We start from the raw sequence: 27,041 nt of genomic DNA, 5'->3' as shown, positions 1-27,041 counted from the left end.
TATATACAATCTGCTCTATAACCTGTAGATAGGACACTATATACAATCTGCTCCTCTATAACCTGTAGATAGGACACTATATACAATCTGCTCTATAACCTGTAGATAGGACACTATATACAATCTGCTCCTCTATAACCTGTAGATAGGACACTATATATAATCTGCTGCTCTATAACCTGTAGATAGGACACTATATACAATCTGCTCTATAACCTGTAGATAGGACACTATATATAATCTGCTCCTCTATATCCTGTAGATAGGACACTATATACAATCTGCTCCTCTATATCCTGTAGATGGGACACTATATACAATCTGCTCTATATCCTGTAGATAGGACACTATATACAATCTGCTCTATAACCTGTAGATAGGACACTATATATAATCTGCTCCTCTATAACCTGTAGATAGGACACTATATACAATCTGCTCTATAACCTGTAGATAGGACACTATATACAATCTGCTCCTCTATAACCTGTAGATAGGACACTATATACAATCTGCTCCTCTATAACCTGTAGATAGGACACTATATACAATCTGCCCCTCTATATCCTGTAGATAGGACACTATATACAATCTGCTCCTCTATAACCTGTAGATAGGACACTATATACAATCTGCTCCTCTATATCCTGTAGATAGGACACTATATACAATCTGCTCCTCTATAACCTGTAGATAGGACACTATATACAATCTGCTCCTCTATATCCTGTAGATAGGACACTATATACAATCTGCTCCTCTATATCCTGTAGATAGGACACTATATACAATCTGCTCCTCTATAACCTGTAGATAGGACACTATATACAATCTGCTCTATAACCTGTAGATAGGACACTATATACAATCTGCTCCTCTATAGCCTGTAGATAGGACACTATATACTATCTGCTCCTCTATAACCTGTAGATAGGACACTATATACAATCTGCTCTATAACCTGTAGATAGGACACTATATACAATCTGCTCCTCTATAACCTGTAGATAGGACACTATATACAATCTGCTCCTCTATATCCTGTAGATAGGACACTATATACAATCTGCTCTATAACCTGTAGATAGGACACTATATACAATCTGCTCCTCTATAGCCTGTAGATAGGACACTATATACAATCTGCTGCTCTATAACCTGTAGATAGGACACTATATACAATCTGCTCTATAACCTGTAGATAGGACACTATATACAATCTGCTCCTCTATAACCTGTAGATAGGACACTATATACAATCTGCTCCTCTATATCCTGTAGATAGGACACTATATACAATCTGCTCCTCTATAACCTGTAGATAGGACACTATATACAATCTGCTCTATAACCTGTAGATAGGACACTATATACAATCTGCTCCTCTATATCCTGTAGATAGGACACTATATACAATCTGCTCCTCTATAACCTGTAGATAGGACACTATATACAATCTGCTCTATAATCTGTAGATAGGACACTATATACAATCTGCTCCTCTATAACCTGTAGATAGGACACTATATACAATCTGCTTCTCTATAACCTGTAGATAGGACACTATATACAATCTGCTCCTCTATAACCTGTAGATAGGACACTATATACAATCTGCTTCTCTATAACCTGTAGATAGGACACTATATACAATCTGCTCCTCTATAACCTGTAGATAGGACACTATATACAATCTGCTGCTCTATAACCTGTAGATAGGACACTATATACAATCTGCTCCTCTATAACCTGTAGATAGGACACTATATACAATCTGCTCTATAACCTGTAGATAGGACACTATATACAATCTGCTCTATAACCTGTAGATAGGACACTATATACAATCTGCTCCTCTATATCCTGTAGATAGGACACTATATACAATCTGCTCCTCTATAACCTGTAGATAGGACACTATATACAATCTGCTCTATAACCTGTAGATAGGACACTATATACAATCTGCTCCTCTATAGCCTGTAGATAGGACACTATATACAATCTGCTCTATAACCTGTAGATAGGACACTATATACAATCTGCTCCTCTATAACCTGTAGATAGGAGACTATATACAATCTGCTCCTCTATAACCTGTAGATAGGACACTATATACAATCTGCTCTATAACCTGTAGATAGGACACTATATACAATCTGCTCCTCTATAACCTGTAGATAGGACACTATATACAATCTGCTCCTCTATATCCTGTAGATAGGACACTATATACAATCTGCTCCTCTATATCCTGTAGATGGGACACTATATACAATCTGCTCTATATCCTGTAGATAGGACACTATATACAATCTGCTCTATAACCTGTAGATAGGACACTATATACAATCTGCTCCTCTATAACCTGTAGATAGGACACTATATATAATCTGCTGCTCTATAACCTGTAGATAGGACACTATATACAATCTGCTCTATAACCTGTAGATAGGACACTATATATAATCTGCTCCTCTATATCCTGTAGATAGGACACTATATACAATCTGCCCCTCTATAGCCTGTAGATAGGACACTATATACAATCTGCTCTATAACCTGTAGATAGGACACTATATACAATCTGCTCCTCTATATCCTGTAGATGGGACACTATATACAATCTGCTCTATATCCTGTAGATAGGACACTATATACAATCTGCTCTATAACCTGTAGATAGGACACTATATACAATCTGCTCCTCTATAACCTGTAGATAGGACACTATATACAATCTGCTCCTCTATAACCTGTAGATAGGACACTATATACAATCTGCCCCTCTATATCCTGTAGATAGGACACTATATACAATCTGCTCCTCTATAACCTGTAGATAGGACACTATATACAATCTGCTCCTCTATATCCTGTAGATAGGACACTATATACTATCTGCTCCTCTATAACCTGTAGATAGGACACTATATACAATCTGCTCTATAACCTGTAGATAGGACACTATATACAATCTGCTCCTCTATAGCCTGTAGATAGGACACTATATACTATCTGCTCCTCTATAACCTGTAGATAGGACACTATATACAATCTGCTCTATAACCTGTAGATAGGACACTATATACAATCTGCTCCTCTATAACCTGTAGATAGGACACTATATACAATCTGCTCCTCTATATCCTGTAGATAGGACACTATATACAATCTGCTCTATAACCTGTAGATAGGACACTATATACAATCTGCTCCTCTATAGCCTGTAGATAGGACACTATATACAATCTGCTGCTCTATAACCTGTAGATAGGACACTATATACAATCTGCTCTATAACCTGTAGATAGGACACTATATACAATCTGCTCCTCTATAACCTGTAGATAGGACACTATATACAATCTGCTCCTCTATATCCTGTAGATAGGACACTATATACAATCTGCTCCTCTATAACCTGTAGATAGGACACTATATACAATCTGCTCTATAACCTGTAGATAGGACACTATATACAATCTGCTCCTCTATATCCTGTAGATAGGACACTATATACAATCTGCTCTATAATCTGTAGATAGGACACTATATACAATCTGCTCCTCTATAACCTGTAGATAGGACACTATATACAATCTGCTTCTCTATAACCTGTAGATAGGACACTATATACAATCTGCTCCTCTATAACCTGTAGATAGGACACTATATACAATCTGCTTCTCTATAACCTGTAGATAGGACACTATATACAATCTGCTCCTCTATAACCTGTAGATAGGACACTATATACAATCTGCTCCTCTATAACCTGTAGATAGGACACTATATACAATCTGCTCTATAACCTGTAGATAGGACACTATATACAATCTGCTCTATAACCTGTAGATAGGACACTATATACAATCTGCTCCTCTATATCCTGTAGATAGGACACTATATACAATCTGCTCCTCTATAACCTGTAGATAGGACACTATATACAATCTGCTCTATAACCTGTAGATAGGACACTATATACAATCTGCTCCTCTATAGCCTGTAGATAGGACACTATATACAATCTGCTCTATAACCTGTAGATAGGACACTATATACAATCTGCTCCTCTATAACCTGTAGATAGGAGACTATATACAATCTGCTCCTCTATAACCTGTAGATAGGACACTATATACAATCTGCTCTATAACCTGTAGATAGGACACTATATACAATCTGCTCCTCTATAACCTGTAGATAGGACACTATATACAATCTGCTCCTCTATATCCTGTAGATAGGACACTATATACAATCTGCTCCTCTATATCCTGTAGATGGGACACTATATACAATCTGCTCTATATCCTGTAGATAGGACACTATATACAATCTGCTCTATAACCTGTAGATAGGACACTATATACAATCTGCTCCTCTATAACCTGTAGATAGGACACTATATATAATCTGCTGCTCTATAACCTGTAGATAGGACACTATATACAATCTGCTCTATAACCTGTAGATAGGACACTATATATAATCTGCTCCTCTATATCCTGTAGATAGGACACTATATACAATCTGCCCCTCTATAGCCTGTAGATAGGACACTATATACAATCTGCTCTATAACCTGTAGATAGGACACTATATACAATCTGCTCTATAACCTGTAGATAGGACACTATATACAATCTGCTCCTCTATATCCTGTAGATGGGACACTATATACAATCTGCTCTATATCCTGTAGATAGGACACTATATACAATCTGCTCTATAACCTGTAGATAGGACACTATATATAATCTGCTGCTCTATAACCTGTAGATAGGACACTATATACAATCTGCTCTATAACCTGTAGATAGGACACTATATACAATCTGCTCCTCTATATCCTGTAGATAGGACACTATATACAATCTGCTCCTCTATATCCTGTAGATAGGACACTATATACAATCTGCTCTATAACCTGTAGATAGGACACTATATACAGTCTGCTCCTCTATATCCTGTAGATAGGACACTATATACAGTCTGCTCCTCTATAACCTGTAGATAGGACACTATATACAATCTGCTCCTCTATAACCTGTAGATAGGACACTATATACAATCTGCTGCTCTATAACCTGTAGATAGGACACTATATACAATCTGCTCCTGTATATCCTGTAGATAGGACACTATATACAATCTGCTCCTCTATAACCTGTAGATAGGACACTATATACAATCTGCTGCTCTATAACCTGTAGATAGGACACTATATACAATCTGCTCCTCTATAACCTGTAGATAGGACACTATATACAATCTGCTCTATAACCTGTAGATAGGACACTATATACAATCTGCTCTATAACCTGTAGATAGGACACTATATACAATCTGCTCCTCTATAACCTGTAGATAGGACACTATATACAATCTGCTCTATAACCTGTAGATAGGACACTATATACAATCTGCTCTATAACCTGTAGATAGGACACTATATACAATCTGTTCCTCTATAACCTGTAGATAGGACACTATATACAATCTGCTCTATAACCTGTAGATAGGACACTATATACAATCTGCTCCTCTATAACCTGTAGATAGGACACTATATACAATCTGCTCCTCTATAACCTGTAGATAGGACACTATATACAATCTGCTCCTCTATATCCTGTAGATAGGACACTATATACAATCTGCTGCTCTATAACCTGTAGATAGGACACTATATACAATCTGCTCCTCTATATCCTGTAGATAGGACACTATATACAATCTGCTGCTCTATAACCTGTAGATAGGACACTATATACAATCTGCTCCTCTATATCCTGTAGATAGGACACTATATACAATCTGCTCTATAACCTGTAGATAGGACACTATATACAATCTGACAATGTCTAATATGAAGTCCAATTCTTTACCCATTTTTTCTACCAACATGGCTTTGTAACATCTGGTGACGGAGTGGTCGCAGGTCTCAGTGGTGGAGTTTGTGCAGGTGTCTCCTTCCATGTTCCAGCAGTTCTCGCACTCTAAGCCGCTCCCTGTGGTGGGGGTCAGGGGTTAGATGTAATTTTTCGAGAATTACATAAAACTGGTGCAGAGGAAACAATTAGACTTGTCCGGAGTCCAAAGATTCCTCATAAGAAGACATAAGAGAGGCGGACAAGACTCCGGAGCTTGAATGGAAATGCATTCTATAGGAGCAGCTCCTCATCCTCACTGACAACCCCCTCCATTACTGACATCTGGTGAGGTGTCAGGAGCGAGACAGGAGGGGATCTGGAAGGGATTCCTATACATCAGTATAATCACCTGTAGGGATGCAGATGGAGAACATCAGACAGATGCCAAGTATCTCCTTCATGATGTAGCAGAGCTGAGGATGTGACCCAGAACCTGCCTTTATACTCTGCTCCAAGGTGGCTCCCCGGGGCCCACAGACACGCCAATACAATAAATAATGTAGGTCAAAGCACAACAAATATCCATATGTCTATCTATAATACCCAGCGCTTACATCACATCGCTCCGTCATCAAGGGTTTGGCTGCCACGTGCGGATGGGAGGTAAAAAATCAGAAATAAAGGATTGCTTCTGCTGCTCAATGGGAACAGTCCCCAACCCCAGTAATATTGTATCTATATAGGACCCCCTACCTAAAAACTAAGTCATCAGTGCCAAAACCCAGGAGAACCCCTCCAAAGGACACCCCAAGAGATGTGACTCTGTCTCTGATATAGGATGTACATTGTCTATTATGGGGTGTCTGTGAGTTATCTGCCCCCTGCTGGTCCTCAGTTATGTCATGTGACCTGCAATAAGTCTAAATCCATCCCAGCCTCTCCTCGGGGGTCGCTGTCTCACAGAAGTCGCGCTGGAAGAGGAGAGAGTTCAGCTGAGGGCGATGAGAGTTGTCTTATCAGCAGAATTAGATAATTATACCCTAATATTCCTTGGCCAATGTTCAGACACAATGATTTACACCGGACCTGTTATTCCTGTTGTCAGCAAAATTTAATAGCCGAAATGTTCCAAGTAGATCAAATCCACCGACTACACGGACATGAAGGTGGCCGACTACACGCAGCACGGACACTATGTATCTTATGCCCCCCATTAATATAGAGCGAGTCCCCAAATTACAGAATGCGAAACCCAAATACTAGTGATAATAACCTCTGGTCCCATAGACGCTGCAGTAAGTAGGGACCACTCTGTAACCCCCCCCCCCCATGCAGAGCCTAATAGGATACAATACACTGCGATACAATGTATCATAGAAAGAAGCAGAACATAAGGGCCCTCACAAGCTTCTCTAACCTCCTCAAAGACAAATCAATGGTCACATGAGCGATGAGCGATCCGGTGCTGAAACTGGATGTGACACAAAAACTTTGAGTTAAAATGAATCTGAACTTTTTGGGCAAACCAGATAAAATCTGGATGACTGCAGGAAAGCATGGACAGAAAAGAAGACTATCCTGACCTTGGGCACACTATGATATCTCATAGGCGGCTATCATGGCAGGGGAAGCCAATCATGAGGGACTATGGGACTGACGTCACTGATGACTCCTAGGCGGCAGGATGATGGAGAAGGTGTCTAGTGTGTAGGGAGAGATTAGACAGATAAGAGCGTCAAGAGACAGATAGGAAATAATACACAGATCATAACACATTGTATTTAATAAAAATAGCAAACACATATGGAATTAATATAATAATGTACAGAGCACCATGGGATTAATATAATAATGTACAGCACCATGGGATTAATATAATACTGTACAGCACCATGGGATTAATATAATAATGTACAGCACCATGGGATAAATATAATAATGTACAGCACCATGGGATTAATATAATAATGTACAGAACACCATGGGATTAATATAATAATATACAGCACCATGGGATTAATATAATAATATACAGCACCATGGGATTAATATAATAATGTACAGAGCACCATGGGATTAATATAATAATGTACAGCACCATGGGATTAATATAATACTGTACAGCACCATGGGATTAATATAATAATGTACAGCACCATGGGATAAATATAATAATGTACAGCACCATGGGATTAATATAATAATGTACAGCACCATGGGATTAATATAATAATGTACAGAACACCATGGGATTAATATAATAATATACAGCACCATGGGATTAATATAATAATATACAGCACCATGGGATTAATATAATAATGTACAGAGCACCATGGGATTCATATAATAATGTACAGCACCATGGGATTAATATAATAATGTACAGAGCACCATGGGATTAATATAATAATATACAGCACCATGGGATTAATATAATAATGTACAGCACCATGGGATTAAAATAATAATGTACAGAGCACCATGGGATTCATATAATAATGTACAGCACCATGGGATTAATATAATACTGTACAGCACCATGGGATTAATATAATAATGTACAGCACCATGGGATAAATATAATAATGTACAGCACCATGGGATTAATATAATAATGTACAGCACCATGGGATTAATATAATAATGTACAGAACACCATGGGATTAATATAATAATATACAGCACCATGGGATTAATATAATAATATACAGCACCATGGGATTAATATAATAATGTACAGAGCACCATGGGATTCATATAATAATGTACAGCACCATGGGATTAATATAATAATGTACAGAGCACCATGGGATTAATATAATAATATACAGCACCATGGGATTAATATAATAATGTACAGCACCATGGGATTAAAATAATAATGTACAGAGCACCATGGGATTCATATAATAATGTACAGCACCATGGGATTAATATAATAATGTACAGCACCATGGGATTAATATAATAATGTACAGAGCACCATGGGATTAATATAATAATGTACAGCACCATGGGATTAATATAATAATGTACAGAGCACCATGGAATTAATATAATAATGTACAGAGCACCATGGGATTAATATAATAATGTACAGCACCATGGGATTAATATAATAATGTACAGCACCATGGGATTAATATAATAATGTACAGCACCATGGGATTAATATAATAATGTACAGAGCAGCATGGGATAAATATAATAATGTACAAAGCACCATGGGATTTATATAATAATGTACAGAGCACCATGGAATTAATATAATAATGTACAGAGCACCATGGGATTAATATAATAATGTACAGAGTACCATGGGATTAATATAATAAAGTACAGCACCATGGGATTAATATAATAATGTACAGAGCACCATGGGATTAATATAATAATGTACAGAGCACCATGGGATTAATATAATAATATACACAGCACCATGGGAGTAATATAATAATGTACAGAGCACCATGGGATTAATATAATAATGTACAGAGCAGCATGGGATTAATATAATAATGTACAGAGCACCATGGGATTAATATAATAATGTACAGCACCATGGGATTAATATAATAATGTACAGCACCATGGGATTAATATAATAATGTACAGCACCATGGGATTAATATAATAATGTACAGAACACCATGGGATTAATATAATAATATACAGCACCATGGGATTAATATAATAATATACAGCACCATGGGATTAATATAATAATGTACAGAGCACCATGGGATTCATATAATAATGTACAGCACCATGGGATTAATATAATAATGTACAGAGCACCATGGGATTAATATAATAATATACAGCACCATGGGATTAATATAATAATGTACAGCACCATGGGATTAATATAATAATGTACAGAGCACCATGGGATTCATATAATAATGTACAGCACCATGGGATTAATATAATAATGTACCGCACCATGGGATTAATATAATAATGTACAGAGCACCATGGGATTAATATAATAATGTACAGCACCATGGGATTAATATAATAATGTACAGCACCATGGGATTAATATAATAATGTACAGAGCACCATGGAATTAATATAATAATGTACAGAGCACCATGGGATTAATATAATAATGTACAGCACCATGGGATTAATATAATAATGTACAGCACCATGGGATTAATATAATAATGTACAGCACCATGGGATTAATATAATAATGTACAGAGCAGCATGGGATAAATATAATAATGTACAAAGCACCATGGGATTTATATAATAATGTACAGAGCACCATGGAATTAATATAATAATGTACAGAGCACCATGGGATTAATATAATAATGTACAGAGCACCATGGAATTAATACAATAATGTACAGCACCATGGAATTAATATAATAAAGTACAGCACCATGGGATTAATATAATAATGTACAGAGCACCATGGGATTAATATAATAATGTACAGAGCACCATGGGATTAATATAATAATGTACAGCACCATAGGATTAATATAATAATGAACAGAGCAGCATGGGATTAATATAATAATGTACAGAGCACCATGGGATTAATATAATAATGTACAGCACCATGGGATTAATATAATAATGTATAGAGCACCATGGAATTAATATAATAATGTACAGAGCACCATGGGATTAATATAATAATGTACAGAGCACCATGGGATTAATATAATAATGTACAGAGCACCATGGGATTAATATAATAATGTACAGAGCACCATGGGATTAGTATAATAATGCACAGAGCAACATGGGATTAATATAATAATGTACAGCACCATGGGATTAATATAATAATGTACAGCACCATGGGATTAATATAATAATGTACAGAGCACCATGGGACTAATATAATAATGTACAGAGCACCATGGGATTAATATAATAATGTACAGAGCACCATGAGATTAATATAATAATGTACAGAGCACCATGGGATTAGTATAATAATGCACAGAGCAACATGGGATTAATATAATAATGCACAGAGCAACATGGGATTAATATAATAATGTACAGCACCATGGGATTAATATAATAATGTACAGAGCACCATGGGATTAGTATAATAATGCACAGAGCAACATGGGATTGATATAATAATGTACAGCACCATGGGATTAATATAATAATGTACAGCACCATGGGATTAATATAATAAAGTACAGAGCACCATGGGACTAATATAATAATGTACAGAGCACCATGGGATTAATATAATAATGTACAGAGCACCATGAGATTAATATAATAATGTACAGAGCACCATGGGATTAATATAATAATGTACAGCACCATGGAATTAATATAATAATGTACAGAGCACCATGAGATTAATATAATAATGTACAGCACCATGGAATTAATATAATAATGCACAGAGCACCATGGCATTAATATAATAATGCACAGAGCAACATGGGATTAATATAATAATGTACAGCACCATGGGAATAATATAATAATGTACAGAGCACCATGGGATTAATATAATAATGTACAGAACACCATGGGATTAATATAATAATGTACAGAGCACCATGGGATTAGTATAATAATGTACAGCACCATGGGACTAATATAATAATGTACAGAGCACCATGGAATTAATATAATAATGCACAGAGCAACATGGGATTAATATAATAATGTTCAGCAACATGGATTTAATATAATAATGTACAGCACCATGGGATTAATATAATAATGTACAGAGCGCCATGGGACTAATATAATAATGTACAGAGCACCATGGGATTAATATAATAATGTACAGAGCACCATGGGATTAATATAATAATGTACAGAGCACCATGGGATTAAAATAATGTACAGAGCACCATGGGATTAATATAATAATGTACAGCACCATGGGATTAATATAATAATGTACAGATCACCATGGGATTAATATAATAATGTACAGAGCACCATGGGATTAATATAATAATGTACAGCACCATTGGACTAATATAATAATGTACAGCACCATGGGACTAATATAATAGTGTACAGAGCACCATGGAATTAATATAATAATGTACAGAGCACCATGGGAATAATATAATAATGTACAGCACCATGGGATTAATATAATAATGTACAGAACACCATGGGATTAATATAATAATGTACAGAGCACCATGGGAATAATATAATAATGTACAGCACCATGGGATTAATATAATAATGTACAGATCACCATGGGATTAATATAATAATGTACAGAGCACCATGGGATTAATATAATAATGTACAGCACCATGGGACTAATATAATAATGTACAGCACCATGGGACTAATATAATAGTGTACAGAGCACCATGGAATTAATATAATAATGTACAGAGCACCATGGGATTAATATAATAATGTACAGAAGCATGGGATTAATATAATAATGTACAGAGCACCATGGGATTAATATAATAATGTACAGCACCATGGGACTAATATAATAATGTACAGAGCACCATGGAATTAATATAATAATGTTCAGCAACATGGATTTAATATAATAATGTACAGCACCATGGGATTAATATAATAATGTACAGAGCGCCATGGGACTAATATAATAATGTACAGAGCACCATGGGATTAATATAATAATGTTCAGCAACATGGATTTAATATAATAATGTACAGCACCATGGGATTAATATAATAATGTACAGAGCGCCATGGGACTAATATAATAATGTACAGAGCACCATGGGATTAATATAATAATGTACAGAGCACCATGGGATTAATATAATAATGTACAGAGCACCATGGGATTAATATAATAATGTACAGATCACCATGGGATTAATATAATAATGTACAGCACCATGGGACTAATATAATAATGTACAGCACCATGGGACTAATATAATAATGTACAGCACCATGGGACTAATATAATAATGTACAGCACCATGGGACTAATATAATAATGTACAGAGCACCTTAGGATTAATATAATAAAGTCCAGCACCATGGATTTAATATAACCAGCTGTGACCACTACGTCTTTAAAGCCCCATAAAGTAATGATTGATATGATGGGTGAGGACACGGTATACAGTATACGCTTCTGCACCTCTCGCCTTTCTTCAGGTCACTCGCAGACTTTTCCCTTCCCCTTCTCTTAAGATTATAATCCCCATATCCATAAAATAGTGTCATGTGTAGAGATGAGCGAACACTAAAATGTTCGAGGTTCGAAATTCGATTCGAACAGTCGCTCAATGTTCGTGTGTTCGAACGGGTTTCGAACCCCATTATAGTCTATGGGGAACAGATACTCGTTAAGGGGGAAACCCAAATCCGTGTCTGGAGGGTCACCAAGTCCACTATGACACCCCAGGAAATGATACCAACACCCTGGAATGACACTGGGACAGCAAGGGGCGCATGTCTGGGGGCATCTAACACACCAAAGACCCTCTATTACCCCAACATCACAGCCTAACAACTACACACTTTACACACTCAATACCACCTCTCTGACAGTAGGAAAACACCTTGAAACATGTGTATTTGGCACTTGCAGTGAGGAGAGCTTGTCACCAACAGTGAATTTGGCCCTTGTAGTAATTTGAGGTTGGCACCAACATTTGTTTTGAAAATCAGGGTGGATTGAGCCTCTAAAAACCCCAGTTTGGACCAATTCATGGTGGAGGGAGCCTCTAAAAACCCCAGTTTGGACCAATTCATGGTGGAGGGAGCCTCTAAAAACCCCCAGTTTGGACCAATTCATGGTGGAGGGAGCCTCTAAAAACCCCAGTTTGGACCAATTCATGGTGGAGGGAGCCTCTAAACCGCCCAGTTTGGGCAAATTCATGGTGGAGGGAGCCTCTAAAAACCCCAGTTTGGACCAATTCATGGTGGAGGGAGCCTCTAAACAGCCCAGTTTGGGCAAATTCATGGTGGAGGAGCCTCTAAAACCCCCAGTTTGGACCAATTCATGGTGGAGGGAGCCTCTAAAACCCCCAGTTTGGACCAATTCATGGTGGAGGGAGCCTCTAAACAGCCCAGTTTGGACCAATTCATGGTGGAGGGAGCCTCTAAAACCCCCAGTTTGGACCAATTCATGGTGGAGGGAGCCTCTAAACAGCCCAGTTTGGGCAAATTCATGGTGGAGGGAGCCTCTAACCAGCCCAGTTTGGACCAATTCATGGTGGAGGGAGCCTCTAAAAACCCCAGTTTGGACCAATTCATGGTGGAGGGAGCCTCTAAACAGCCCAGTTTGGGCAAATTCATGGTGGAGGGAGCCTCTAAACAGCCCAGTTTGGACCAATTCATGGTGGAGGGAGCCTCTAAAAACCCCAGTTTGGACCAATTCATGATGGAGGGAGCCTCTAAACAGCCCAGTTTGGGCAAATTCATGGTGGAGGGAGCCTCTAAAAACCCCAGTTTGGACCAATTTATGGTGGAGGGAGCCTCTAAAAACCCCAGTTTGGACCAATTCATGGTGGAGGGAGCCTCTAAAAACCCCAGTTTGGACCAATTCATGGTGGAGGGAGCCTCTAAACCGCCCAGTTTGGGCAAATTCATGGTGGAGGGAGCCTCTAAACAGCCCAGTTTGGGCAAATTCATGGTGGAGGGAGCCTCTACACAGCCCAGTTTGGGCAAATTCATGGTGGAGGGAGCCTCTAAAACCCCCAGTTTGGACCAATTCATGGTGGAGGGAGCCTCTAAAAACCCCGGTTTGGACCAATTCATGGTGGAGGGAGCCTCTACACAGCCCAGTTTGGACCAATTCATGGTGGAGGGAGCCTCTAAAAACCCCAGTTTGGACCAATTCATGGTGGAGGGAGCCTCTAAACAGCCCAGTTTGGGCAAATTCATGGTGGAGGGAGCCTCTAAACAGCCCAGTTTGGGCAAATTCATGGTGGAGGGAGCCTCTAACCAGCCCAGTTTGGACCAATTCATGGTGGAGGGAGCCTCTAAAAACCCCAGTTTGGACCAATTCATGGTGGAGGGAGCCTATAAACAGCCCAGTTTGGACCAATTCATGGTGGAGGGAGCCTCTAAAAACCCCAGTTTGGACAAATTCATGGTGGAGGGAGCCTCTAAACAGCCCAGTTTGGGCAAATTCATGGTGGAGGGAGCCTCTAAACAGCCCAGTTTGGGCAAATTCATGGTGGAGGGAGCCTCTCAACAGCCCAGTTTGGACCAATTCATGGTGGAGGGAGCCTCTAAAACCCCCAGTTTGGACCAATTCATGGTGGAGGGAGCCTCTAAACAGCCCAGTTTGGGCAAATTCATGGTGGAGGGAGCCTCTAAACAGCCCAGTTTGGGCAAATTCATGGTGGAGGGAGCCTCTAAAAACCCCAGTTTGGACCAATTCATGGTGGAGGGAGCCTCTAAACAGCCCAGTTTGGACCAATTCATGGTGGAGGGAGCCTCTAACCAGCAGAGTTGTGGGAAATCATGGTGGAGGGAGCCTCTAACCAGCAGAGTTGTGGGAAAGCAGGGTGGAGGGAGCCTCTAACCAGCAGAGTTGGTGGAAAACAGGGTGGAGGGAGCCTAGTATTAGCAGAATTGTGCAACGCTTATGGTGGATGAGTATGAGGATGCGGAGGAATTGGAGAGGTTGAGTACAGACATGGAGTTTCATGTTGGGGTGCTTTACACAGGTGGGCACAAAAATGAAGGCTCTATCCAGTGGTGGTTCATTTTTATCAAAGTGAGCCGGTCGGCACTCTCAGCTGACAGACGGGTGCGCTTGTCAGTGATGATGCCACCGGCTGCACTGAACACCCTCTCAGATAGGACGCTGGCGGCAGGACAGGACAGCACCTCCAAGGCATATAGGGCAAGTTCAAGCCACAGGTCCAACTTCGACACCCAATACGTGTAGGGCGCAGAGGGGTCGGAGAGGACAGGGCTGTGGTCGGAAAGGTATTCCCGCAACATGCGCCTATACTTCTCACGCCTGGTGACACTAGGACCCTCCGTGGCGGCACTTTGGCGAGGGGGTGCCATCAAGGTGTCCCAGACCTTAGACAGTGTGCCCCTTGTTTGTGTGGACCGGTGAGCACTTGGTCGCCTACTGGAGGAACTGCCCTCCCTGCCGCCAACGTCACATGCTGGAAACATCTCCATCATATTCTGCACCAATTGCCTGTGGCAAGCATTGATGCGATTGGCCCTCCCCTCTACCGGAATAAAAGACAAGATGTTGTTTTTATACCAGGGGTCAAGGATAGCAAAGATCCAGTACTGGTTGTCCTCCATGATTTTGACAATACGCTTGTCGGTTGTAAAGCACCCCAACATGAACTCAGCCATGTCTGCCACAGTGTTAGTTGGCATGACTCCTCTGGCCCCACCGGAAAGTTCAATCTCCATTTCCTCCTCATCCTCCATGTCTACCCATCCGCGCTGCAACAATGGGACGATTCGAAGTTGCCCGGAAGCCTCCTGTATCACCATCACATCATCGGACAACTCTTCTTCCTCCTCCTCCTCCTCCTCCTCCTCCATTAAACGCAGTGAAGCGGACAGATGTGTGGACCTACTCTCCAGCTGTGACGGATCGGATGCTATCCCTAACTCCTCTGTGTGATCTGAGTTATCCCTGATGTCAATCAGGGATTCTCTCAGAACACACAAGAGCGGGATTGTAAGGCTCACCATCGCATCCTCAGAGCTCACCCTCCTTGTGGACTCCTCAAACACCCGTAGGATGTCACAAAGGTCTCTCATCCATGGCCACTCATGGATGTGAAACTGAGGCAGCTGACTTTGTGGCACCCTAGGGTTTTGTAGCTGGTATTCCATCAAAGGTCTCTGCTGCTCAACCACTCTATTCAACATCTGAAACGTTGAGTTCCAGCGTGTGGGGACGTCGCACAAAAGCCGGTGTTGTGGCACATGCAGGCGTTGCTGGAGAGATTTTAAGCTAGCAGCGGCTACTGTCGACTTGCGAAAGTGGGCGCACATGCGCCGCACTTTCACCAGTAGCTCTGGAACATTGGGGTAGCTCTTTAGGAAACGTTGCACCACTAGGTTGAAGACGTGGGCCAGGCATGGAACATGTTGGAGTCCGGCAAGCTCCAGAGCTGCTACCAGGTTCCGGCCGTTATCACAAACGACCATGCCTGGGCCCAGGTGCAGCGGCTCAAACCATATTGCCGTCTCATCGAGGAGGGCATCCCTCACCTCGGAGGCAGTGTGCTGTCTGTCCCCCAAGCTGATCAGCTTCAGCACGGCCTGCTGACGTCTACCAATGCCAGTGCTGCAACGTTTCCAACTCGTAGCTGGGGGTCAATCTAACAGCGGAGGAGGAGGCGGTGACGGAGGAGGAGGCGGTGGCGGAGGAGGAGGTGGTAGAGGAGGAGGAGGAGGGGGGTTTTCTTCTCATGTCCCTGCCAGGAATGTTAGGCGGGGAGACGAGGTACACCGGGCCAGTTTGGGAAGCAGTCCCAGCCTCAACTACATTCACCCAGTGTGCCGTCAGTGAAATGTAGCGTCCCTGTCCGCATGCACTTGTCCACGCGTCGGTGGTCAAGTGGACCTTTGTGCAAAGCGCGGAACTAAGGGCCCGCCTGATGTTGAGTGACACGTGCTGGTGCAAGGCGGGGACGGCACACCGGGAGAAGTAGTGACGGCTAGGGACGGCATAGCGAGGTGCCGCAGTTGCCATCAGGTCCAGGAAGGCAGGAGTTTCAACAAGCCGGAACGCCAACATCTCCTGGGCCAGCAGTTTAGCGATGTTGGCGTTCAAGGCTTGCGCGTGTGGGTGGTTAGCAGTGTATTTCTGCCGCCGCTCCAATGTCTGAGAGATGGTGGGTTGTTGTAAAGAAGCGCCTGATGGTGCCTTTGATGGTGCAGGAGAAGGAGATAAGACAGGAACAGGGGAGGATGAGGGAGAAGTCAACAAAGTGGCGGAGGCAGATGAAGTGGTGTCCTGGCTCGTCCTCTGGAGTGCATCGCCAGCACAGTCAGCAGTGGCAGTGGCAGAGGCAGTGGCAGTGGCGTGAACGACAGGCGGCCTTTGTCCTGCCGTTGCTGCCTGCCACTGATTCCAGTGCTTGGATTCCAAATGACGGCGCATTGAAGTGGTGGACAGGTTGCTCTTCTCAGAGCCCCTAATCAATTTCGAGAGGCAAATTGTGCAGACAACACTATATCTGTCCTCGGCGCATTCCTTGAAAAAACTCCACACCTTCGAGAAACATGCCCTTGAGGTGGGAGTTTTTCGGGGCTGGGTACGAACTGGAACATCTTGGGAGATTCCGGGTGTGGCCTGGCTTCGCCTAAGCTGCTGACCTCTGCCTCTGCCTCTAGCTACCCTTTTTGGTGCTGCACCTGCCTCAACATCCACACTACTTTCCCCGCTTGACATCCCCCCTGTCCAGGTCGGGTCAGTGTCCTCATCATCCACCACTTCCTCTTCCAACTCCTGTCTCATCTCCTCCTCCCGCACAATGTGCCGGTCAACTGGATGCCCTGACGGCAACTGCGTCACATCATCGTCGATGAGGGTGGGTTGCTGGTCATCCACCACCAAATCAAACGGAGATGGAGGAGACTCTAGTGTTTGAGCATCTGGACACAGATGCTCCTCTGTTAGGTTCGTGGAATCGTGACGTGGAGAGGCAGGTTGAGGGACAATGAAAGGAGCGGAGAACAGCTCTGGGGAGCAGGGACAGTTTGGGTTATTGTTCTGTGAAGCTTGGGAATTTTGGGAGGAAGGAAGACAAGACTGTTGGGTAATAGGAGGAGAGGAGGCAGAGTCTGACTGGCTGCTGGACAATGTGCTGTAAGCCATTGCAAGACCTGTTCCTGGTTCTCAGGCCTACTAAGGTTTGTACCCTGCAGTTTAGTTAATGTGGCAAGCAACCCTGGCACTGTGGAGTGGCGCAATGCTTGCTGCCCCACAGGAGTAGGCACGGGACGCCCTGTGGCTTCACTGCTACCTTGCTCCCCAGAACCATTCCCCCGACCTCGCCCACGGCCTCGTCCACGTCCCTTTCCGGGAGCCTTGCGCATTTTGAATTCCCAGTTAGAAATTGGCACTATATACCAGTAGTAAAAATTGTGGGTGCACGTAACCCCAATATATTCTTTGAATTCCCAGTCAGACAATGGCACTATATACCAGTAGCAAGAAATGAGGGTATTTGTAACCCCAATATATTCTTTGAATTCCCAGTCAGACAATGGCACTGTATACCAGTAGCAAAAATAGTGGGTGTATATAGCCCCAATTCTATTGCTAGGGGACTTGCAGTGTATTTCTGGGGTGAAGGTGGGGGGGCACACCGTTGGAACGGGTATCGGGGGTATATATCGGGTATACGGGAATACACTGACAGTGTATTCCATTCAGGATCCTGGGAAAGCTGGGTTGCGGCGATTGAGCCCGTCAGTGCCACGTTACACTGACAAGCTTCTCCCTGGAATTTAGCTCTTATAAGAGCTGTTGGTTGTCTTCTCCTTCCTATCCTAGCCTGTCCCTGCCTACCCAGAATCTAAGCCCTAGCTAGCTGGACGGAAACCTCCGTCCCCGGTGAATTGCAAGCTCAGAATGACGCGAACCTGGGCGGCGCTGTTCTTTTAAATTAGAGGTCACATGTTTTCGGCAGCCAATGGGTTTTGCCTACTTTTTTCAACGTCACCGGTGTCGTAGTTCCTGTCCCACCTACCCTGCGCTGTTATTGGAGCAAAAAAGGCGCCAGGGAAGGTGGGAGGGGAATCGTGTAATGGCGCACTTTACCACGCGGTGTTCGATTCGATTCGAACATGCCGAACAGCCTAATATCCGATCGAACATGAGTTCGATAGAACACTGTTCGCTCATCTCTAGTCATGTGCATGAAATATGGAAATCTCACTGAACACTGAACGTGCAGGGCCATTAGTTATTGTATCAGTACTTTATATTATTATTTACTAGCTGTTACCCGCGACTTCGTCAGCGGTGATTCGAGAATTGGGTGGATACAGATTTGTTAAATGTTTGCGTACTTGAAAAAGTGGAGTGGATAGCAAATTCTCCAGGTTATATTGAGTATAGCTGTTACCCGCGACTTGGTCTGCGGTGATTGTAGCAGTGGATATATACAGGCGCGGGTAAGGTTTTCGTACTGTGTATAAGGTCTGGGATATGAAATGTAACTTTGTATCTTGTTGTTTCTGTAATTCAGAGAATACGTGAGACTTTTGTGTTGAAGTTACTTTGTATTAGAGCTGCTATATATACGGTGTTGGTATAAACTTTACATAGTGACTTTGGGACAGAGGGATTTGAAGTTAACCCTTTCCCGCCGATGGCATGTTTTGATTTTCGTTTTTGACTCCCCTCCCTCTAAACCCCATAACTTTTTTATTTCTCCGCTCCCAGAGCCATATGAGGTCTTATTTTTTCCGGGACAAATTTTTCTTCATGATGGCACCATTATTTATTCTATATAATGTACTGGGAAGCAGGGAAAAAATTCCGAATGGGGTGGATTTGAAGAAAAAATGCATTTCTGCGACTTTCTTATGGGCTTTAATTTTACGGCGTTCACTGTGCAACCAAAATGACCTGTCCCCTGTATTCTGTGTTTTGTTATGATTCCGGGGAGACCAAATTTATATGGTTTTATTAACATTTTGACCCCGTAAGAAAAATCCAAAACTGTGTTAAAAATTTTTTTTTTGAAAAGTCGCCATATTCCGACAGCCATAACTTTTTTATACGTGCGTGTACGGGGATGTATAGGGCGTCTTTTTTTGCGGGGCCGGGTGTACTTTGTAGTTCTACCATTTTTGGGAAATGTTATTGCTTTGATCACTTTTTATTCAAATTTTTATCAGAATCAAAACGAAAAAACGGCGGTTTGGCACTTTTGACCATTTTTCCCGCTACTGTGTTTATCGAACAGGAGAAATATTTGTATAGCTTTGTAGAGCGGGCGATTTTGGATGCGGGGATACCTAACATGTATGTGTTTCACAGTTTTTAACTACTTTTATATGTGTTCTAGGGAAAGGGGGGTGATTTGAATTATTAATACTTTATATATATATATATATATATATATATATATATATATATTTTACTTTTTTAAAACTTTTTTTTTGCATTTATCAGACCTCCTAGGGGTATTGACATGGGTGGGCGGTGTCGCGGATTGTCAGAGCAGTGGGGGTCGGCAAACATGGCTGCTCCGGAGCGTTAAAGAGAGCCTCCTGGAGTATCGGTAAGGTGAGGGGCAAAGTGGTAAAGTATATGTATATGTGATTGTGTGTGGTTAGGGGCGAGGCTGTAGAGGGTAATATGAATTTTGGGGCTTGCTATGGTCCAAAGTGTGTGAGATTGCAGAGATGATGGTGTGAGTTCGGGTTTTGTGGGGGTCCTGGCACAAACGTATGTGCGCTATTGTGACGAAAAGTAGCCTATTGCGCAATCGGGTGTATTAACTATGTTTGTGGAAAATTTCAGCCAAATCGGTCGAGCGGGTTTTGCGTGATTGAGGAACAAACATCCGAACATCCAAACTCACAAACCCACAAACTTTCACATTTATAATATTAATAGGATTAAATCATGTGATAAAAATGAGAACTTCATCCTAAATTGTAGACGTAGAATACTGAGCCAGGCTTGGCAATGCCGCCATGATGTAGATCCTTAGAATGGGCACCGGGGCACCAACCAAACAGGCTTAGAGGTCAAGCGGATCACTCAGTGAAGTCTATGAAGAGACAGGTATATGTTTGCAACGGCAACAAGAAACACACTTTGTATTTGGATATTTGATACAAATTTTATTACAAATTAATAGAACCCGCCAATGGCCGCATGCATCACAGGAACCTCTGTAGCTTCTAGAGCAGCCATCGCACCAGTAGAAGACACACCGCACCCAGGGTCATGGTCATCTTCGGGACACTTAGGCCACCACTGTAGCAGACAAACTGAACTTCGGTTGTTGTGTCGAGAAGGGACCTTGACCAGTGGCCGAGATCTCTCCCTGAAAGGTGATACAACCAGCTGCCGGGGTCAATTCCATACAGTTTGTGGGTCCATGTGCCAAGGTCACAGATACTTTGTGACGCACACCCTCGAGTGGCTGCAGAGATTGATATATAATGACCAGAGACGTAACCTGTAGAGTGATGACAGGAAAATCAATTGGAGTTCAAAGCCACACTCAGTAAGAGACTGACAGGGAAAGCTTTGGCAGGTTTGGGGATCAGGTTAGTATAGAAATAGCCGAACTGTATCATTGCTCCAGAGTGTTCCCGGTGACCACTGATAGTAGTGATGGTGTAACCACAGGGATCTGCAGCAACATATGGTGACAAACTACCGCTACTATGTATACACTCATGCGGTCAGTATGGCTACATTGTATTGCAGCTTTGTCCCCGTGATGGCAGCTCAGACTACCAGATGTGTCCACCCTAAAAGAGGTTCCAAGGAAGTCTTATTTTACTTCCTTCCATTTATTTCATGCTGTCGCTGGAAGTTCCAGACTGGTTCCGATCAGGGATCATATGATTGGAACCAGTACTCAGTACCAGGTCCCCCCTTTCCTGTATTCACAGATATTTACCTGTTCTATGGGTACCCCTAAACCACAGCTACCTTCTATGTGAACACTGGAGAGGAAGGAGGAGGTGGAACGACCCAGGGCCAGTTACTATTCCTATCACGTGATGGGGTCGGAACTGGATTCACCATCAAACTAATATAAGACTTCCCCTTTAACTTGGCTCTGAATTTCTGTGTTTAAGAATTCCAATTTATCATGAAACCAATTTAATACATTATTGCAAAATAATCTGAAAACCTACGCACAGCCATATATAAATACATGTAGCCTATCATCCTGTGACAAAATACCACAAGAAAAGCTGATACTCTTGTGACTTGTAAATCTGGACACGTCTATCATATCTGTATATTATCAGGTTGAAATAACGTAACAATGTAGCCCTATAAAAATACAGGATATGAGATTTGTTACTTTGTATCAGTTAAGAGTTTTGGTCCCATCGAACAATAAGATGGCCATGCCTTTAATGCTAGGTTCACACGAATGTTCTGAGACTCCTTTCCCCATTCTACTTAAAATAGGACTTTTCTCTTTGCCGATTTTGGTATATAATCATCGGAACCCCGGAAGACCCCGTTTTTTTGGTCCTGAAGAGTGGAAACCCCAATGCTAATATGAACCTAGCGTAAGAAGACATTGCTCTGGTAAAAGGTTCCTCAACTATGAAATAACAGAATTACCTGTGAATTTGGAGGCCATGAGAACGCACCGCGTGGCATTTCCCGTGCACCGGACGGTTTCTAAGGAATCACAGGAGCTGGTGTAGGCGGCCGTGCAGGATTTACAGATCTCACCATTGAATTCAGGGTTTCTGGGAAATACTATTGTAGGGAAATTCAGATCCTACATGTAGTCAGTCCGGGCGCAGATGACGGGGTCATATGAAGACAATTGTACATATGTGATAGACACCCGTACACGTGTACAGTCAGGCCAAAAAAATGTTAAGACCAACACAAACTTTTTTTTTAGAAAATTTGCTTCTTCAGTGGTTTTTTGAGATGCTTCTATGGTTAATGAAGAACAATTTTAAGTATTTCAGAAATTTTTACACTTTTTTGACACCAAGTTTCTACAAAAACTCAATATTTCCAATTATTTTCTGTTGACCCAGACAATCATTATTCTAGATGTCCCAAATAAGATCATTATTCAAGATGTCCCTCGTCTTCTGCAGTCCTTTCCCTCCTCTTATGGAGAGGGAAAGGTGACCAATCCCATGTGCGCCGCCATCTCCTGTATGAAGACTGACACCTAAACATCCCTCCCAACCATCCAGGAGACATCTGGTGATGGACAATGCCTTTCCCAGCATGGCAGACACCATGTCACAAGGCAAAAGTCAGAACTAAGTGGCTCAGTGAATAAAACATTTTGGGTCCATGACCTGGAAACCCAATCCCATTGAGAATCTTTGGTCAATTCTCAAAAATTGTGAGGACAAACAAAAACCCAAAACCCAAGCCCTGGCACGTAGTATTAGTTGTCAGTAGTCAAGACTTTATCCCAGAAGCCGATATCCAACATGGCGGGGCGAACTGCAGAAATCTGGGAGAATAGGGGTCAATGCAGGAAACATTGTAGGGGTCAATAAAAACGTATAAAATACTTAGAATTGCACTTCGGTCACCACATCTGACTGAAGGATTGAAGAACAAAGAGGCAGCAAACAATGTGGAAACCAAAATTTGTGTAAATGTCTGTACAAGAATATTTTACATTCCACACTTAGCCATTGCACGGGTCTGTTTCCTTCCCAGCGCAGCCCGGCCTTGTCCTGGTCACCATCAATATCTCATGTGAGGGGTCACCTATGAATATACTAAGTCCACTCCAGACTGTGTTGGACCATTTGTACATTGCTACATTGCAGTGATTGATGTGACCTCACGTGACATTGTGACAGATCAGGGAGACGTCTCCATTACGTGAAATATAATGTGACAACTTACATGTGGGGACTGTAGGAGAACAGCTGCTGGTGTTACAACATGACGTAGCGATTCGGATTTCTACTTTGTTAATGTTCACACTTCCTAGGAGGTCGCACTCATGTAGGGGAGAGCAGGTCCTGCGCGTCACCAAATACGAAGATTCACCTGAAAATCGGCACAAGGGATATTATTTTCTGATAGTTGTAAGAAATCAAAAGGCGTTACAGTATATGGGAATACGGGGGATGGGAATACGGGGGATGGGAATACGGGAGAGAGGGGAATGCAAGGGATATGGGAATACGGGGGATGGGAATACGGGGGGTGGGAATACGGGAGAGAGGGGAATGCAAGGGATATGGGAATACAGGGGATGGAAATACGGGATATGGGAATACGGGATATGGGAATACGGGGGATGGGAATATAGGGGATGGGAATACAGGGGATAGGAATACGGGGGATGGGAATACGGGGGATGGGAATATGGGGGATGGGAATACGGGATATGGGAATACGGGGGATGGGAATATGGGGGATGGGAATACGGGATATGGGAATATGGGGGATGGGAATATGGGATATGGGAATACAGGGGATGGGAATACGGGGGATGGGAATATGGGGGGATGGGAATATGGGATATGGGAATAGGGGGGGTGGGAATACAGGGGATGGGAATACGGGGGATGGGAATACGGGGGATGGGAATACGGGGGATGGGAATATGGGATATGGGAATGGGGGGTGGGAATATGGGGGACAGGAAAATGGGGGATGGGAATACGGGGGATGGGAATACGGGATATGGGATTACGGGATATGGGAATACAGGGGATGGGAATATGGGGGATGGGAATATGGGGGAAGGGAATACGGGATATGGGGGATGGGAATACGGGGGATAGGAATACGGGGGATGGGAATATGAGGGATGGGAATACAGGGGATGGGAATACGGGGGATGGGAATATGGGGAATAAGCAGCTGCATGGCAGAGGCTGAGATAAGCTTTAGGGTAAGGCCTACAGCCGCAGCAACACCAGCGGGCGAGAAACTGCGCGGCAATGCCTTGTGAATCCTATCCACTTGTCAGGTAACGTAAAACGTCACAGTTTTTTCCTAAAGGAGTTGGACCCTGCTGGATATTTTCAGCTGGCTGTGGGCCAATAAAACCTTGTTATGATCAGGTCTGCCGTCAGCCATCTTGTGCAGACTCACCGCACTTCACGGATTGGTTGTTAATGTCAATGGTGGGCTTGTCCATAAAGTCCCATCACCTACTGGGTAGAAGCATGATGGCGGAATCTAAAGTGTACGGCCAGACGGACTTGTTGGGTCTAGTTGTTGGACCGGTTTTCGGAATAGTTTCTTATCTGAAGGATTGGGTTGAGAACTTTGATACTTTGCTGGTTTTCAGTGACTTCAGAGATTTAGGATAAAAACTTGCGATAAAATAATGAAAGAAGCTTTTACTTACCTGTCCAGTTCTCCCAACAACATACACATATATATTGCACTATAAACACTGTGTATGGGACACAATTAAGAAGTAACAAGGTAATAAAAGAGGATTCTCATCATTCCTCATCTCACCAATGTAGCTTTCTGCGTACAGGGATCCACACACATAACCAGAAGGACAAGTCACGTTCTTGCCTGAGCATGTAGAAGACGTTTGGGATAGACACTCCGTGCACCAGAGAGAGTCACCTGAAAATGGAGAAATTACTGGTGCGGTGAGCCATGTTGTGCCTGACTACAGTAGTAATGTCCCCAGAGATCCTCAGATGGTCACTGTACGGGTGAATGACTATGGGCATAAGTAAGATGGACCAAGGTCCTGGTCTTGAGTGGCTTTAGAGATCGATAATGGGGACTCGATGATCAACCAATGTCCAACCCTTGGGCACATCCTTAGAATTACACTACAGAAAATCAGTAGCCGCTACAAAGTAAATGTGGAACCCCTTGAAGACTATTAGGACTCACAGCCATCTATCTAACACAAGGACCCACCAATCCTCTATTCAAGCCAGGAGACCCCATGAGGTCCATATGGACAGGACTTCATCAGATCCCACCCAGCACAGCCTATACAATAAGACTCACCTGCTGGGATGGAGATGGCTAACATTACCCCAATGCCCAGTAAGGTCTTCATGTTCCTGCGTTCTCCTTGGTTATGAGTCAGGACTTGCACTTATAATCTCCTGTGCTGCAGGCCAATATCCATATAGTGAGACAGACGATACTGTATATTACACGTTTATTAATGTTATGAGCTATTTGCATTGCAATTATCAAGGGCTTGGCCGGCACACACTGATCTGAAACAGACAACATAAACAGTCGGTGGAAACCCACGGAACATTCCATGCAGATGTGTAATATGACGTGAGGACGGCCATTACCATTATTGCCCGGCTGTGCTATATGAGGAGTAGTGACCGTGAGTTGTCCTATACATCTCCTCTCTGTGTGTGAGGGTCAGTATTGCAGATTAGGGTTTGTATTGGTGACATTTCTAGGGGCAGTGGTGTCTGGTGGAAGGGGAAACATTCAGGGGAAACAGACATCAGGTTCAGCCATTGTCTGCCACCTGGTCATATACAATCCCCATCATCTATCTTATTGCATGGCCTGACTACCACCTC

The 27,041-nt window shown here is 42.3% G+C and overlaps 1 protein-coding gene across 1 annotated transcript in view; it reads right to left on the bottom strand.

Moving 5' to 3' along the window:
- The window catches only part of LOC142210218 (ly6/PLAUR domain-containing protein 8-like), a 34,770-nt gene extending 8,222 nt beyond the window's left edge, over positions 1-26,548 (bottom strand). Inside the window, exons 1-3 of the mRNA XM_075279243.1 lie at positions 26,497-26,548; positions 25,981-26,097; positions 24,403-24,549 (exon numbers count right to left, since the gene is read on the bottom strand). Coding sequence (XP_075135344.1) covers positions 24,403-24,549; positions 25,981-26,097; positions 26,497-26,548 — 316 coding nt within the window. The remainder of the gene's footprint in view (positions 1-24,402; positions 24,550-25,980; positions 26,098-26,496) is intronic.
- Positions 26,549-27,041: the final 493 nt, after the last annotated feature.

Source organism: Leptodactylus fuscus, chromosome 6 (genome assembly GCF_031893055.1).
Source record: "Leptodactylus fuscus isolate aLepFus1 chromosome 6, aLepFus1.hap2, whole genome shotgun sequence".
Classification (NCBI taxonomy): domain Eukaryota; kingdom Metazoa; phylum Chordata; class Amphibia; order Anura; family Leptodactylidae; genus Leptodactylus; species Leptodactylus fuscus.
This window is presented reverse-complemented; position numbering and strand designations above follow the sequence as displayed.